This window comes from Camellia sinensis, chromosome 14, assembly GCF_055761805.1.
Source record: "Camellia sinensis isolate YWXY chromosome 14, ASM5576180v1, whole genome shotgun sequence".
Taxonomy (NCBI): domain Eukaryota; kingdom Viridiplantae; phylum Streptophyta; class Magnoliopsida; order Ericales; family Theaceae; genus Camellia; species Camellia sinensis.
In genome coordinates this window covers 56,558,063-56,574,570 of record NC_138974.1, presented here as the reverse complement: position 1 = coordinate 56,574,570, position 16,508 = coordinate 56,558,063, and the positions used below count along the sequence as shown (strand labels likewise).

The following is a 16,508-nucleotide window of genomic DNA, read 5'->3' as shown; positions in this document are numbered from 1 at the left end:
AAAAAAATAAATAAATAAATAACACAAAATTCATATCATCCACTCGTGATTTGAGACTAAAGAACTTTACCTCCCATGGTTCAATTATAGTCGGAACGTCCCAATGTGATTTTGAACTAAAATGCAACGGTTAGCCAAAAAGTCCAATCCCTTTTTTATTATTTTCTTTCTCTCTCCTCTTTCATACACAATTTATAATTTCTAAAATTAATTTAATTAAATCATAATTTCATAATTATTTATTATTTATTATAATTTTCAACTTTTTAATCTAATTTTAATTTAATTGTATTTTAGATGGTAATTAATTCTAAATCCTTAATTATTTACTGTAATTCCTAACTCTTTAATTTAATTATATTTTAAATCACAATTAATCTTAAAATTTTAATTATTTATTGTAATTCGTACATCTTAATTTAATTATATTTTAGATCAATCCTTAATTATTATTTTTGTATTTTAATTTAATTATATTTTAGATCAATCCTTAATTTAATTCTTGGTTCCATTTTTTCAAAAACACTTTTCAGAAAATTCTACTTTCTTATTTTCCGTATTTTTTTTTGTTTTTATTGAATTTTTTTAATATTTTAAACAATTTTTTTTACCTTTTAGACACACATAACATAAATACACTTAAAAAGTAAAAAAATTGTAAAAAAATATTTTAAAAATTCACTAAATACCAAAAATAAAAAATACAAGAATTCAGTATATTTTTTTATATTTTTATGTATTTATTAATTTTTTAAAATATTTTTTCACAAATTTTTTATTTTTTAGATCCATCTAAGTAAGGTGCAGTAAAAAAAAATGTTTAAAATTTTAAAAATATTCACTAAAAACAAAAAAAATACGAAAACTAAAAAACTCAATTTTTAAAAAACTTAATCCAGAAAACTCAAACTAAACACATTGATGTTACTCTTAAAAATGATGTGTGTGATACACCTTTCATTTGGTTGGAAAAACTAATGGCTGTACCTTAGTCCAAAACCACATAGGCCTTTCTGACTATATTTGGGTCTAAAGTGCCCCAGCCATAAACCATAAAGTGATAAAATGAATTTTTCCCAAAAAAAAATAATAATAATTTACCACAAAATTTCATAATAATCACCAACATTACTCATAAATAAGACAAAAAAATTATTAGGTAGTCACAAAATATTATATGAGGCCATCTCCAACCATTCACCAAATCCAACATCAAATTCAAATTTGATGAAAAAAAGCTGTTTTTTGTGCTCCGACGAATGCACCAAAACAGTATCAAATTGAGAAAACATCAAACGTTTCACCAAACTGAGGACGGCTTGCTTCTTTTCCCAATTCACTGTGCATAGCCGTTAAAGCAGAAATTTGTAAAAATTTTACACTACGGGGTCGACCACCCGGTTGACCACCTGGTCGACCCCTTGGTCGACCACCCGATTGACCAACCGGTCGACAAACTCATGCAAAAATTGGCCTGCGAACTGGTTCAAATGGTTCAAATTACTGGTTTAAACGGCTCAAAATTTTTTTGAACCGGTCGACCAACTGGCCGGTCGACCCACCAGATGTCCCTTTCCTTTTTTGATGCACACTACAGTAACCATAACCATTGGAGCTACGCGTATCAGATCAAGAAAATCAACTTTTTTTTTACTCAGATTTGGTGAAAATTTTGCTAAACCGTTGGAGATGCTTTGACGTTGTCCAAAAGATGCTCTTGATTATTAAGAAAATTAACAAAAACTAATTGAGAGTCATTTCTTCTCTCTTAGCTAGTTAAAACTAAAACATACGAGGGTTTTAAATTTTTTTTTTTTTTTTTTTTACATACGATGGTTTTAAAAACTTTTTTTTTTTTTTTTCGTACCCAAAAATAAATATTTTGTTAGAAAACCAATTTCTCATGTAAATCATTACAGAAAGTTCATCTTAAAAAGTCAAAAATATAAAAAGTAAAAAAATCTTTAGAAATAAAATATTAAAAATATCGCTAATAAATGAATTTTTATAACCGAAACAATTTTGAACCAAAATGTTTACCATTTTAGACATTTTATTTATTTATTTATTTTTTTGTATAACTAAATATCCAATTTATCACTAAAAATGCAACAATGATACTTTTGACAATTAAAATATTTCATTTCTAAAAAATAATTTCATCTTTAAATTTCTATCTCTAAAATTTTAATTTATTACAATCACTATGTCCTACACGTAAAATTTTCTCTACGTCAACAATTCAAAGTACCACATAAATAATTACATATAGTGCTCAGAGAATATCTATTGCAAGACCACGTATATTCATAACTAAACCGTATCATACACAATTTTAAGGGAGTGTAGCATGGAAAGTTTATTTTTGTTGTTGGTACAAAGTTCAAATGGTTTAGATTAAAGTGAAAATTTAGTTTTTAAGAAAATTAAAAATTAAAACTTAATTTAGTGAAAAAAAATATTCATTGTTTTCATATAATTTTATCTTCTAATAATTTTAAAAAAATAAAATAATTTTTTTTAGTTTTTATTTTTATTCTTTGATGTACCAGCGGTTTAAGCCGGAGTCAAAACTTTAGCCAATGTGAATGCAGACACAGTATCACATTTATCACATGAAGACAGACGAGGTTGACAAATATTCTACGAATGGGCCATGCTACAGACCCCCAGTGGGGTGACCCCCACTGACGACCCCCAGTGACGTGTCGCACTGGGGTTGGCCGAAAATCTAAAAAAAAAAAAAAAAAAACAGTTTTTTTTGTCCAATGAGAGCTGACCCCCAGCACCCCCAGTTGGGGGTCTCAGTCATTTTTCTTCTACGAATAGAGGACTAGTTGTTTGACAACCCTAATAATTGAATTTATTTGGCTTACCTGGCTTCTCTATTTGTTTATAGAGTTAATTATTTAAAAAATTTATTTATAAATGTTATGATAATTCAGGTTATATATATCTAATTTTTTTTGAATTAATAAGAGGTAAAACTGAGAATATTATCAGTTTTTCTCAATTTTTAAAACTAACAATATTATCAATTTTGTATAGTAATGTTTTAGATAATTATAGAGTATAAGATTAAATGTTTTTACCTACTTATTGGTTTGATTTAACTATCCAATAAAATCGAAAAAATTATTCAATTTGTTTGGTTTTGGTTTTTAGAAAAAAGTTTTCAGAAAATTCAATTTTTTTATTTTTCGTATTTTAATGTTTTCAATGAATTTTTTTAATATTTTAAGTAATTTTTCTTAAAAATTTGGAAAAATTATTTATAAGTCCTATTAGGGAGACTTATACTATGTTAAGTCCTAAGAAATTTCTTATTAAGTTTGAAGTCCTATTTAAATTAGAAAGTATTCCATTAAGTCCCATTTGTTGTGTTTTAATTGAATTAGTTTACTATTATACCCTTGATACATGTTACAATGTGTTAACCGTTTTCTTTCCATATTGTTTGGTGCCGTGATATGCGCCATGATCACGGAGTCTGTTAGGTTTTCAATTGGTGAGTGTTGCTCTGGTTTGGTTGTTTCATCTTGCCACTTTCGAGTCAGATTGTTTGAGGGAATGAGATCAAGTTGTCTGCTTATTCAATTGGTGAGTGTTGATCTGGTTTTTTTTCTCAATGTCATATTTGCTTGTCTGTGGATACTATTGGAATGTATGTGAATGTAGCTCACATACACATGGAGAAGTACTTGGTTTTTGTATTGTGTTGTCTGATTCTTGTATTTACTGTGGAAATATGTGTCACATTTCGTTTCGCAAAGCCTTTGGTTTTTATTTTTTACAATTGAATGTGACAATTGTATCGGTTGATGAAATTTATTGGAATGTATATTAATGTTAATCTAACTTCTCTTTGTATGTTATTTAATTTGGGTTGTCATTGTGCAGATATAAAATTGAATGTGATTGAATGTGGGTTGGGCGACGTTGTGATTGTTTTGTGATTGTTTTTTGTAGGATGTATGCCGCGATTAATGTTTCATTCATTTTGTTATGCAGGATATGGACATCATGCTTTTTTGCACCTTCAGTTCATCCACGGTTGCTGTCAGGGGTGTTAATGCATTGACATTAAAACGTTTGATACAAAATTTATGTGATAGGTGGGTGGATGTGACACCATCATTGATTTCAATATCTTACAAATTACCGTGTCACGAGAATCAAGTGATGTTGTGTAATGATGTGGACATGGAAAACATGTTTTCTATTGCAAGGTCCATTGGCGTTACCCATATCAACGTTGTGATTGACTCGCAAAATGAGGTGGATGATTTGAATCGAGATACTCAATTCAGTGGGACTATGTCTGCAAATCATCTGGATCTTGACAGTGAACCATTTACAGGTTTCCAACCTAGTGTAAATTTGTTGGCCAATTATTGTCACCATAGTGAGAAAATGTTGATGACAGTTGATTGGTCACATGGCATTAGTCATGTCGGCCAATGTTGCGAAGGGGGTGTTGCTGCTTTCCGTTTGGTTTTGTCCAAATATGCTATTGAGTGTGGGTTTGACTTCAAATTTGTTAAAAATGACTCAGTTCGGGTTACGACAGTGTGCACATTGCGAGAGCAAAAAGGGTATTCATGGTTGGTACATGGAAGGGTTCAAACATGCAATGGTTATTTTTACTTGAAGAGGTTGAACAACTTGCATAGTTGTGGTGCTATTGTTCGCACTGGGAAGAATAACATGCTTAACTCTGAATTGGTTTGCAATGTTATCGGTGATCGGTTACGTGATAAGCCGCTTACACATCCTACTGACGTCATGTTTGAGCTAAAAAAGGAGTACGGCCTTAATGTTAGTTACCATGTAGCATGGTTAGGTGTGGAGAAGGCAAGAGGCGAAGTGTATGGTGACTACCATGCTTCATTTGATCAACTTAGGTGGTACGCGGATGTGGTTATGCATTACAACCCTGAGAGTTATGTCAACTTGGATTTTGAGCAGTCTACCGGTCGATTTAAGTGGTTCTTCATTTCATTCAAAGCTTGCATTGACGGATTCAACCATATCTGCCAATTATTGTTTCTTGATGGCACTTTTTTAAAAGGGAGATTTAAAGGCAATTTGCTTGCAGTGACGGGGAAGGATGGCAACAAAGGTATGTCTCTTATGATGATTACTTTATACTTCCATATAGTAATGCATTACATTGTGGCTAACCTTTTTTTTTTTAAGTCCACTACAGTAGTGGGTGATCCCCAATTGCAATATTGTTTCTAATTTAATGTTTTTTACTAACATTGTGTGTGGTGCGATTCGAATTATGAACAATTGTTAATGTGGACGTAAACTTTGTTAAAAATGTTTTATCTAAGGTAAACCTGTTGAATCTGCCAGGTTTATTCTCATTAGCTTTTGCTATTGTTGGCTCTAAAACAACTGCAAATTGGACTTGGTTTTTACAGCAACTGACAAAGGTTGTTAGTAGTGCTCGCACATTAACTTTCGTATCGGACCGTAATATTGGGCTGCTTGAATCCTTGAATGCTGTATTCTCATCTGCACACCATGCGTACTACTTACAACATCTCCAAGCAAATTTGAGGGACAAATTACGATGGGTTGACAACCGTGTACGTTTTGGTTTAATGGTTAAGTTACGTGAATATGCGTATGCTCCAACCGAGGCTTCGTTTCAGCAACATTGGAAGAAGCTAAAAGGAATAGGACGATCTAGAATAAATAATTTCTTGGAAGATATGCCACCGAAGCATTGGGCCAATGCATATTTCAGGTTCGTACGAGACTTACATGTGCTAACATTGCAAGTACCCAATATGTGATAGTATTTTCATTATGTTTTCATAATGTGAACAGGGGCAAACGGTATGGGGAGATGACCTCGAACGCTGCAGAATCGTTTAATAAATGGATACTTGATGCCCGTAATTATCCAATCACAAGGTTGGTTGATACAATCAGAAATCAAACAATGACTATGAGGGCTGAGCGTAAAGTTTTGGCTACTAATTGGAATGGGTTACTTTGTCTGAAAATGGAAAGCCGTGCTAGGGAGGCGTACTCCACTGGTTGCACATGGATTGTTAGCCAGTCAAATGAAGACATATATGAGGTCCATTCATTTCCGACGGTGTTGGTAGACGTTGGCAAGCGTTCATGTTCTTGCTTCCAGTGGCAATTGAACGGATTCTCATGTGCACATGCGGTGGTTGCAATACAGAGTAGTGGAAGGGATTTCAGTACATTTGTTGAACAATTTTTCACTGTTGATCAGTATAAAGCCGCTTATTCTAGATACATTCAGCCAATACCAACAGTTGACAAACCCTCCTTCTCGGAAGACGACTTCATCATATATCCACCGGCAGTTAAACGTCCTCCAAGGCGACCCAAGAAGAATCAAATACCATCTCGGGGAGAGAAACTAAGTCAGATTAGGTGCGGTTGATGTGGGCGCATGAGCAGCCACAACCGAAAGACATGTAAAGAACCAATTTAGTAATAGGCATTTAGCATTCACTTTTGTAATCTGTTTTAAACAGCAGCATCGTATTATTGTAGTAGCATGTATCGAAGCCAATTGGTGACAGATTTTAATAAGTGAAGACACTATTTACAATTGATCATTCAGCTATTTTTTCTTTCACACTGTCTCATTCATATGTTGCTGTTACATGTTTACTTATTTGGTCATGCAAACGTATGTTTCAGACCTGCAAAATGCGTTAGACAAAATGTGTTGCACGCTGGCCTTGTATGTGAGAAGACATTTATTTTGTAACAAACACAATCACATCCTATTTCACATTCACTATCATATAAACATAATAATTCACATTCACACAACCATATTCACATCTGTATTTCACATTCGCAAAAATAATGCAGAACACAGTCATACATTCGCATTTGCATTTTGGGCGTAACAGGTATACAACCAAACCTGTTATGTCATCCATAATCACATCCAATTTCACATTCACCATCACATAAACGTAACCATTCACATTCACATAACCACATTTACATTTGTATTTCACATTTGCAAAAAAGTGCAAAACACTATGAAACATTCACATTTGCTTTTTGGGTGTTACAGGTACACAACCAAACCTGTTTTGTTATTCACATTCGCATTTACTGTCACAATCACCATCACATTTACATACAACTTCACCCTCAGTCAACCACTTTCACATTTGCAATTTCACACTCTCTAATACAAGTACCAAGCACTGCCATACATTCACAAACACAATCTGTGTATTAGAAATGAACAACCCACATTGTTTTATGGCATTACCATTCACATTCACCTCACATTATGAGTGGCATTACCAATTACATTCACATTTATGCAACCTGATTCACACTTATGTAGCCAATATTCGTGCTGCCCTTAAATTCCTATTGACATTACTGAATGACACATAAAGCCATATTAACAAAATAAAGTGCATTCCCAAAAAAATCAATTAACCATTGTTGCCTATACCCAAAACAAAATACACTAATTAGTAATCCATATTCACAATGCTACGAAAAACATCAAAAACTTCCAATTTTTCCTGTACCAGCAAGCTTTTAATACCATTCCAAAGCAAAAATAGTGTGATTATATACCCAAAATATCAAATCTGCACCTATATACCACCATCAGTAAATAGTCAACTGTCAGCCACAAATGACCTTCTCCTGTCATTCACAAATGACTTCACCATACCGACTCGCATTGTTCTGCAGCTCTCCCCTCCCATTGACTTGTCAACATCTAGGTGACGCACAAGTTGCTTCATAATGAAGCATACTATAATTCCACAATCATTTCTATTACGAAAATTTAAGTCATTAGTAACAATGTCGAAAGAGACCACGTGCAATGTACGGAAACATGAATGGCATACGTTGCAAATAAACATAACAAACTTACGAGTCTGGTTTTTGTTGTGGACAATAATCAACCACTAGAAGCTCCTTCACCAAGTCTTGTGTTTCAACTGTGCCCACATTTAGTCCGCGATTATGTAATCCTCAAAGTAGGATTTCTACGTTATTGTCAAATTTATATTACAATAATTAGTATTGTTGTCCAAAATAAAATACAAATATCACTGCAAGAAAGTAATTGATGTTTACTAACCAGCAACGACGCTTCCCAGTAATGTTTGTCTTCCCTCCCACGTCTTGGTTTCATAGAGTTGCAATGCAACCAAAACCCGTCAGTGTCATAAACCATTAGTGTCCAATGGTTATCTAAGTGGATTGGGAATTGAATATATCTGGCCTTCAGGGCATGCGGGGCACACAATACCAAGTACCTGTCACGTACATTTTCGGCCACATCTCTTATCGTAGGCTGCAGACATTCATTTTGGAAATTTAAAATGACAAACTAAAAATGACAATATTCATTTCTTCAGTTGCATGTCTTACTAAACATAATGTGCTGAAAATGTAGGATTTTTCGTCATCCGCTGATTTAGGCGACTTCATCTACTGCTCGTACATCAGCATTTCCGCGTAGGCATCAATGACCTATGTGAAAAAGAAAACAATTTTTATTTTTCCTTCCCTTGTATACATGTACGTAAATTGCATTCTATGTGAAGAAGCTTCAGAAGTTTGACGAGTAATTAGAAATACCATACTTACATTGCCTCGTAATGTCAGCCCCTTAACAATCGCCCGTATGTCATTGAAAGACACAGAGTTGGACACATGCGGTCCAGTCCAGACTTTGCACACTACAATACATTTTTTGAACAATAAATTCATGTACAAATGCATAATGGTAAGAGCAAGTTGCATAACCTACCTGTCACCCCCTCTCTCATATGCTTCTTTAAGCTTGTCTTTCTCTTGCATTGATAACAACTTCCAGATTGGTAGATGATTAGTCAAGTCGAACTGAGAAAATGTCCTATCTGGGTCTGCAATGTTGTCAACCTCAATGATGTCATCTTCTATTTCTTGTTTACTGTCACACTCACCCTCATTGACCACACCACTATCAGATGGTTTCATCTGCCTCCTCAAAACCAATGGATATTCAAACTCTGGCAGTTTATGCTCCTTCCTATTTTTCTTTTTAATGTTTTTCACAAGCGAGTTTTGCAACACAGTTGTTCCAGTGTCTTGATTAATACCAACCATTAAATCCACATCACATGCCATTTGCCCAATGTCGTTGATCGGAGTCACATGAGTATCCACCCCTTGCAACTCTGTCTTCTCATTCACATCAGATGGAAACGATGTTGACAATGGCATAATGGCAAGTACGTTTGCGTCACAGTGGTACATTTCCTCATTACTTTGCTTCATCTCTTGTATACGAGTAACTGCTTGGGTGTATTCATGGACTGCATACTCCTCCAACTGTTCCACGAGCTTCGTGTTTTTGTCATTAAGTTCATCCACTAGCTGTTGCATCCTTTCAATGTCATATTCCTTCTACTTATTGTTCACTGTGATTTCTTATTCTAACTTGGCACATTTTTCTTTGTACGCTGCCCCCATTGTTACCAGTTTTGTCTGTAATGCAAATATGACATCAGATTTACGTACTACTTCTATCTTAAGCACACCAATATCAAGCAGTGCTCTCTGGTATTCTTCAGACATAAATGCACCCCGAGCACACTGATCATTACTTTTAGCACCAATCCCACTGCGCTTTGAATATTCGGCCTTTGCTCCAATTTGTTTAACGTCTTTTGTCTTCATGAAGCGCCGTTCAGAATGACTGATGTGCAGATCTCCTACCACAACCTGCAAACAATTTAAAAATCAAAAATCAAAAATAGTAAATTGGCACATCTAATACTTACTCTAACGGTACAGAAAATCATACTTTCACATCATTTGGCTGCTCAATGTCCACTTCTCTTATCTTTGTGAACAACTTGCTAATATTCCATTTCATAAACCTCAGAAATCCATCTCCATGATCTGCTTGTATCAAGTTGGTGTGCTCACATATCCAAAACTGTGTGACCATGTGTTAAAAATATCAGCTGTGAAAGTTTTTCAAAACAAATACAAAATTATATTTGGGGGGGGGGAAAACAGAGCACTTACAAGTAGGGCACTAACACATCCAGTAACTTTCTTAGGCTTATCCATCAAAGTTGTGCAGATTGCTCCAGCCCAATCATATGCCTTCATGTTGTCTATATCCTCTACAACCCGGACGAACCCCCATCCCACGGTCTCTCCTGAAGTAGCAAAGAATAACTTCCCACACAAGTACAAACTTAGTAACTTTGCTACATCCTGGTCATCCTGAGTAGTGTCCTCGAGTAATGCATCCATTAACAGTTCCTTAATGGTCTTCAAGTTTATGCGTGCTATTTTGGGACACCTTCGTTGGATGAAGTCAGTCAGGAGTCTTGGCCCATGTGACACATCTAAACTCTTCTTATCACCTTGAATTCCAAATATTAGTTGCATATCGATGCTCGTAAGCTCAATGTGTTTACCACCAATCATGAAAGCCGACTTATCTAGAACAAATGTCTGGGGGATCCTTATTACAATGTCATCACATTTTTGGAATTCATGTTGGTTTAGATCGGTTTTTCGCATCGCATCCAACAACAACCAGAACGGTGTTTTCTGAAGATGTTGTAAATGCTCATCTTTCAGTTTTGACATTGCCACCAGCTTCACAATTCTAGCAATGTTGGAACGGTAGCAAAATGTTGGTTGTTTGTTCAGTCGTTGTTGAGGCTCATATTTCAGTTTCTTTCCTTTACGGGCACTACTTTGCCCTAATGCATTCACATTCTGTGACGGAGTTTGAGACCGCCGTCTTTTACCAGTTCTAGTCCCTTTACTGCTGCTCACTTTCGTCTTGGAGCCTGACTGTGGTGTACGTTTAATTGAGCCTCCTGAAAAAAAATGCCACCAAAAATTCACATTTTATATACAAGCAAGATCCTACTGATAACGTATGTGAATATGTACTTTAATAGCATACGTAACATTGCATGTCAGTATGTTCGTGATGTGACTAGTGTCACTGAGAAGTACTTGACGTAACTGTGACAAATTACGCACACACATTCACAGCCATGTTTTCAAATGTGACTGAGAAGTACTTGATGTAACTGTGAAAAATTACGCGCACACATTCATGGCAATGACTGTGAAAAATTACGTGCACACATTCACAGCCATTGTTTCAAATGTGACTGAGAAATACTTTACGTAACTGTGACAAATTACGCGCACACATTCACAACCATTTTTTCAAATGTGACTGAGAAGTACTTGACGTAACTGTGACAAATTACGCGCACACATTCACAGCCATTGTTTCAAATGTAACTGACAAGTACTTGACGTAACTGTGACAAATTACGCGCACACATTCATGGCCATGACTGTGACAAATTACGCGCACACATTCACGACCATGTTTTCAAATGTGACTGAGAAGTACTTGACGTAACTGTGACAAATTACGCGCACACATTCATGGCCATGACTGTGACAAATTACGCGCACACATTCACGGCCATGGGTTCAAATGTAACTGAGAAGTACTTGACGTAACTGTTACAAATTACGCGCCATGGTTTCAAATGTGACTGAGAAGTGCTTGACGTAACTGTGACAAAGGTGTGTGTGTAATTTGTCAAATTTGTAATTTGTCACATTTGTATATCTGAGTGAAAACAACCAAACGACATCGTACCACAACGTGGCACTGTACACACAGTCCAACTTACATGTGCTTCCACTCACATTCGACACTAATTTCATATTGGGCCACAATCACATTCATTAGCTGTACAACACACAACGACAAACCCCCAAAATAGTCAACCAAACCCAATACTATGCTCGGATCGAAAAAAAAAAACAAATAAAATCAAATAATGATTGTGACTGTGGCCCCCAAAATAGCCTAGCAAACCCAATTCAACAACGAATCAAGCATAAATCACCCACACTGGTCAACCCGCAGAACCTCCATCGTACAACCCCAACATACATATTATTTCCAATTCGAAAACTGTAAAATCAATTATTCATCACAATTCTCACCAAACATACAAATAACAAAGCAGATTACGACTGAAGGTCACATAAACCCTAGTTTTGGGTTGTTAATAAAAATAAAATAAATTAACATTGTGAAATAGGGGCAAATGCACACTTACGTTTCGGAGAGATCATTCCTCCTTCTCACTGTAAACGGTAACCGTTGTCACCTTCTCGTCGATCGTCTCCGTCGAATTGCGCCCCTTCTACTGTTCGTGGTGAGTTTCGAAATGTATACAACTGAATCAGCCTATTTTGGGGTTTCGAAATGTTTTTTGGGGGTTTCGAAATGTTTTCCGAATTTCGAAATTAATGTATATGGATATGATACTAACATCTACTATTAAGGGTAAATGTGTCAAGTAAATTTCCATAGGACTTATGAGAATATAAGCTTTTACTTAGGACTTAACATATCATAAGTGTGTGAAAAAGGACTTACAAATAAGTCTCCCTAAAAATTTTTAGACACACCTAACATAAATACATTTAAAAAGTGTAATATTTGTGAAAAAAATCGTTACAAAATTCACTAAATACCAAAAAAATATGAAAATTCAGTATATTTTTATGTATTTATTAATTTTAAAAAATATTTTTTCACAAATATTTTACTATTTGGATACACCTAAGTAAGGTGCATCTAAAAAAGTAAAAAAATTGCTTAAAATTTTAAAAATATTCACTAAAAAAAATACGAAAAAAATCTCAATTTTTAGAAAACTGAAACCAAACACACTGATTAATTTTTTCCAGTTTTAAAACTGAAAACATTATAAGTTTTTTCAATTTTAATTTTTTTTTTAATTTTGCACATCAATGTTCTATCATCATACTCTTTTATAGACACAAAAGTTTCAATTTTGTACAAAAAAAAATATTTCAATTTTTTCTTTTTGCACATAACTTTTTTTTAGTTTTTTTAATTTTAAAGTTTTGAAAATCAAAATAAATATCAAATTATCATGTTCATTTATATATAATTATAAATGATGAACAATCGTTATTTGAAGATAATTTCAACTATTAAAAATTTAATGGGACTTGAAGGTCTAAAAAATATTTGTTAGGACTTAATGGAGTATACGTTCATAAATTAGAACTTATGTGTAAATGCTCCTCGTTTATATATTTTTTTATAAAAAATAAAAAAAAATATACTTATTCAAATTATGGAGGAGAATCCCTTTTAGCCACTGTTTTGGATTGGATGGGGCTGTTTTAGCCCGGGGGATTTATGACGGGTCTCGTTTTGATAATTTAAATAGTTTATTTTATCAAAATTTTGTATTTATTTCATTCATAGAAAAAATTAAGTTGATCCGATAATAGTAATTAATTTAATTTTATCATACTTTTCACACCAAAATAAATAAATAAACTAGTTATAGTTATTAGATCAATTTAATTTTTCGTGTAAATAAAATACATAAAAAACTTAATAAAATAAAATATTTAAATTATCAATACAGAATGTATGGTTAGCCTACAGGCTGGAATAGCACCGCCCAGCCTAAAATATTGACTGGTGGGATCCTCTTCCTTAAATCATTCCAAACAACCCACCAAAACGGAGTCTATATATAAGCCCAAGCAATATGCATAGCAATCACAAATCATTTTTCAAAGCATAATAACATTGAGTTGTTATCACCACAACACCTCTTTCTTTGCATTCCATACTTGAAATGGATAGCTTAGGCCTTTCATCAACTCTCCTAAGGTTTTTCTCTGTTCTCGTCACAATATTGATCTTCTCCTCAAGGCCATTTTGCATGTCTGCTGATCTCACCAGTCGGGGCTACCTAACAACAGCTTTGACCCGTTAGGAGGACAATGGAAGAAGATGAGGAGAGTCCTCGCTTCCGAGGTTCTCTCACCGGCAAGACATCGCTGGCTTCATGACAAACAAGTCGAAGAAGCCGATCACCTTGTTCGTTATGTCTACAACCAATGCAAAAACTCCATGATAGGAGGTGGTGCAAGTTGTGGTATGGTGAACATTAGAGTCGCTGCGCAACACTATTGTGGGAATGTGATAAAGAAGCTGATCATCAACAAGAGGTTTCTCGGGGAGGGAAGGGAAGATGGAGGTCCAGGTGTGGAGGAGGAAGAGCACATGAGTGCATTATTCACTATCCTTGAGTACATTTATTCATTCTGTGTCTCTGATTACATACCATTCTTGCGAGGACTTGTTGACTTATATGGTCATGAGAAAGTCATGAGGAAGGCTGTTGGAACCGTAGCAAAATATCAAGATCCTGAAATTGACGAGAGGATCAAACAGTGGATGGATGGTACTATTGCTACCAAGAAAGAGCAAGAGGACTTGCTTGATGTGCTCATTATGCTCAAAGACGCAAATGGTAGTCCATCGCCATCAACAGAGGAGATCAAAGCACAAATTGTAGTAAGTATTTCCCAGACTTAATAAGTAAATAATAATAAATAAATAGAGCTAAAAAAAAATAAAAAATTAGATCGTGAGATCCATTATGGGTTCTGTTTCAATAATCTGAACCGTTCAATTTGTCTGGTACTTCGTCTATTTCATTTATAATAAAAATTAGATCGATTTGATGATTGTAACTTCTTCAATTTATTATTTTTGTTATAAAAAAAATATAGGATTTATTTTTTAAAAACATAATTGTCATCCATTTTTTTTTAGTGAAAAACATAATAAATTGAACAAGTTACAGTTATTAGATCGACTTGATGAAATATATGAAGTGTCTAATAAAATAAACGGAATAGTTTGGTTGATTAAAACAAGGCCCGTGGTAGATCTCATAAGCCCAAAGAGCACCTCCGGTCCATATTTGGGATTGGAGGGAATCCTTCTCTTATATTTAAAAAAGAGTATTGTTATTTAAGACAAAAAATTAGACCCAATTTTCAAAACTCAGTGATGTGACAATCAATTAGCATATTAAAGGTAATACTTTCTCTCATATTTTCTCTAATTATCAATCAATTATATCACTTACACATCTTTTTTTTTTTTATATTCATAAAATAGATATGTAGATAGACTACTTCAACATATTCGCCAGAGAGTATGGATATGTAGATAGGCTACTCCAACGTATCACTTACACATCTCATATCACTTATACATCACTAAGTCTATAAAATGGATCTAAAAAATAAGTTTATATTTATCATTTTCCTTTAAAAAATGTAAACCATATAATGTGATAGTATTGTTAGTCTATCACTATAAAAAAAATCATTTTAGAACAATTTTTAATCACCAAACTACCTCGCCATTAAATCATTCTTAACTATAGACACATTATTCTAGTTAAGAATTCGATTTAAAGATTATAATTACTTCTCATTAAATAAATATTAGGCATTTAATCATTTATTTAATAGAAAATTTGGAGCCAATAATATTTTTCCTCCCATTTACCTATTTATAGTAGCATATATTTGTGTCACGTAAATAGCTAAGGTTATGTTCCATCATGTCTTGTAGTGTATTGGGAAAGATTAAATTTGAAACGTCTTATTATCAAAATGAAATAAGACGAGACATCTTAATTTCAATTATGGAGCAAATTAATAAACAACACTTGATGTATCCAGGAGTTGATGATAGCAACAGTGGACAACCCATCAAATGCTGTGGAATGGGCACTTGCTGAGATGCTAAATCAACCTGAAATCCTAGAAAGAGCCATAGAGGAACTCGACCGAGTGGTTGGCAAGGAGAGACTAGTCCAAGAATCTGATCTCTCACAGCTTAATTACATCAAGTCATGTGTGAAGGAGGCCTTTCGCCTCCACCCCTTTGCACCCTTCAATGTTCCTCATGTTTCGGTCTCCGACACAACAGTTGCCGGCTACTTCATCCCAAAAGGTAGCCATGTGCTGCTAAGCCGCCCTGGACTTGGCCGCAACCCTAGGATTTGGGACGAGGCACTCGAGTTCAAACCAGAGCGCCACTTGAAGGATGATGGCTCGGACGTGTTGCTCACTGATCCAGAATTGCGCATGTTATCGTTCAGCACTGGAAGGCGTGGATGTGCAGGAGTCACTCTAGGGTCTACAATCGCTACCATGATAATGGCTAGGCTCCTCCAAGGGTTCAGCTGGAAATTGCCACCCACCATGTCAAAGATTGAGCTCAAAGAATGTGCAAATGATCTCTTTCTCGCTAAACCTCTGGTTGCTCTAGCAGAGCCACGGCTGAATGAGAACTTGTACCGTACACTTTGAACAATACTAGCGGTTGTGCACATGAAATAATAATAAGTTCATGTGAAGTTGATGTGAGGTCGAGGTTTGGGGAAAATTAATTTTTAACTAATTTATGAATTAATAAGAATAAATTTGTAATGTTACAAGTATTGAAAGGATATTTGACATAAAAAATAGTGGTCATCCGTTGTAAATTGAATACAAAGCCCCTTTCCCTATTTTATAGGCACTGTACATCATAAGTATTGCTGAGGGTGGCA

General features: G+C 34.5%; 2 protein-coding genes across 2 annotated transcripts; both read left to right on the top strand.

Moving 5' to 3' along the window:
* Positions 1–4,014: 4,014 nt before the first annotated feature.
* On the top strand, positions 4,015–6,433 carry LOC145806999 (uncharacterized). The gene is made up of 3 exons (XM_082904892.1): positions 4,015–5,122; positions 5,362–5,758; positions 5,842–6,433. Exons 1-3 carry the CDS (start codon positions 4,015–4,017, stop codon positions 6,431–6,433), a joined length of 2,097 nt encoding a protein of 698 aa, XP_082761018.1.
* Positions 6,434–13,880: 7,447 nt separating this feature from the next.
* LOC114298652 (phenylalanine N-monooxygenase CYP79D16-like) lies at positions 13,881–16,391 on the top strand. Its single transcript, XM_082904444.1, has 2 exons — positions 13,881–14,449; positions 15,634–16,391. Exons 1-2 carry the CDS (start codon positions 13,883–13,885, stop codon positions 16,264–16,266), a joined length of 1,200 nt encoding a protein of 399 aa, XP_082760570.1. The 5' UTR covers positions 13,881–13,882; the 3' UTR covers positions 16,267–16,391.
* The last annotated feature ends 117 nt before the right edge of the window (positions 16,392–16,508 follow it).

Coding starts and splice junctions, on each gene's coding strand:
- LOC145806999 (XM_082904892.1), top strand. CDS start 4,015: ATGGACATCATGCTTTTTTGCACCTTCAGTTCATCCACGGTTGCTGTC. Junction 5,123..5,361: donor GGGGAAGGATGGCAACAAAG/GTATGTCTCTTA, acceptor TGAATCTGCCAG/GTTTATTCTCATTAGCTTTT. Junction 5,759..5,841: donor TGGGCCAATGCATATTTCAG/GTTCGTACGAGA, acceptor TAATGTGAACAG/GGGCAAACGGTATGGGGAGA.
- LOC114298652 (XM_082904444.1), top strand. CDS start 13,883: ATGAGGAGAGTCCTCGCTTCCGAGGTTCTCTCACCGGCAAGACATCGC. Junction 14,450..15,633: donor AGATCAAAGCACAAATTGTA/GTAAGTATTTCC, acceptor TGATGTATCCAG/GAGTTGATGATAGCAACAGT.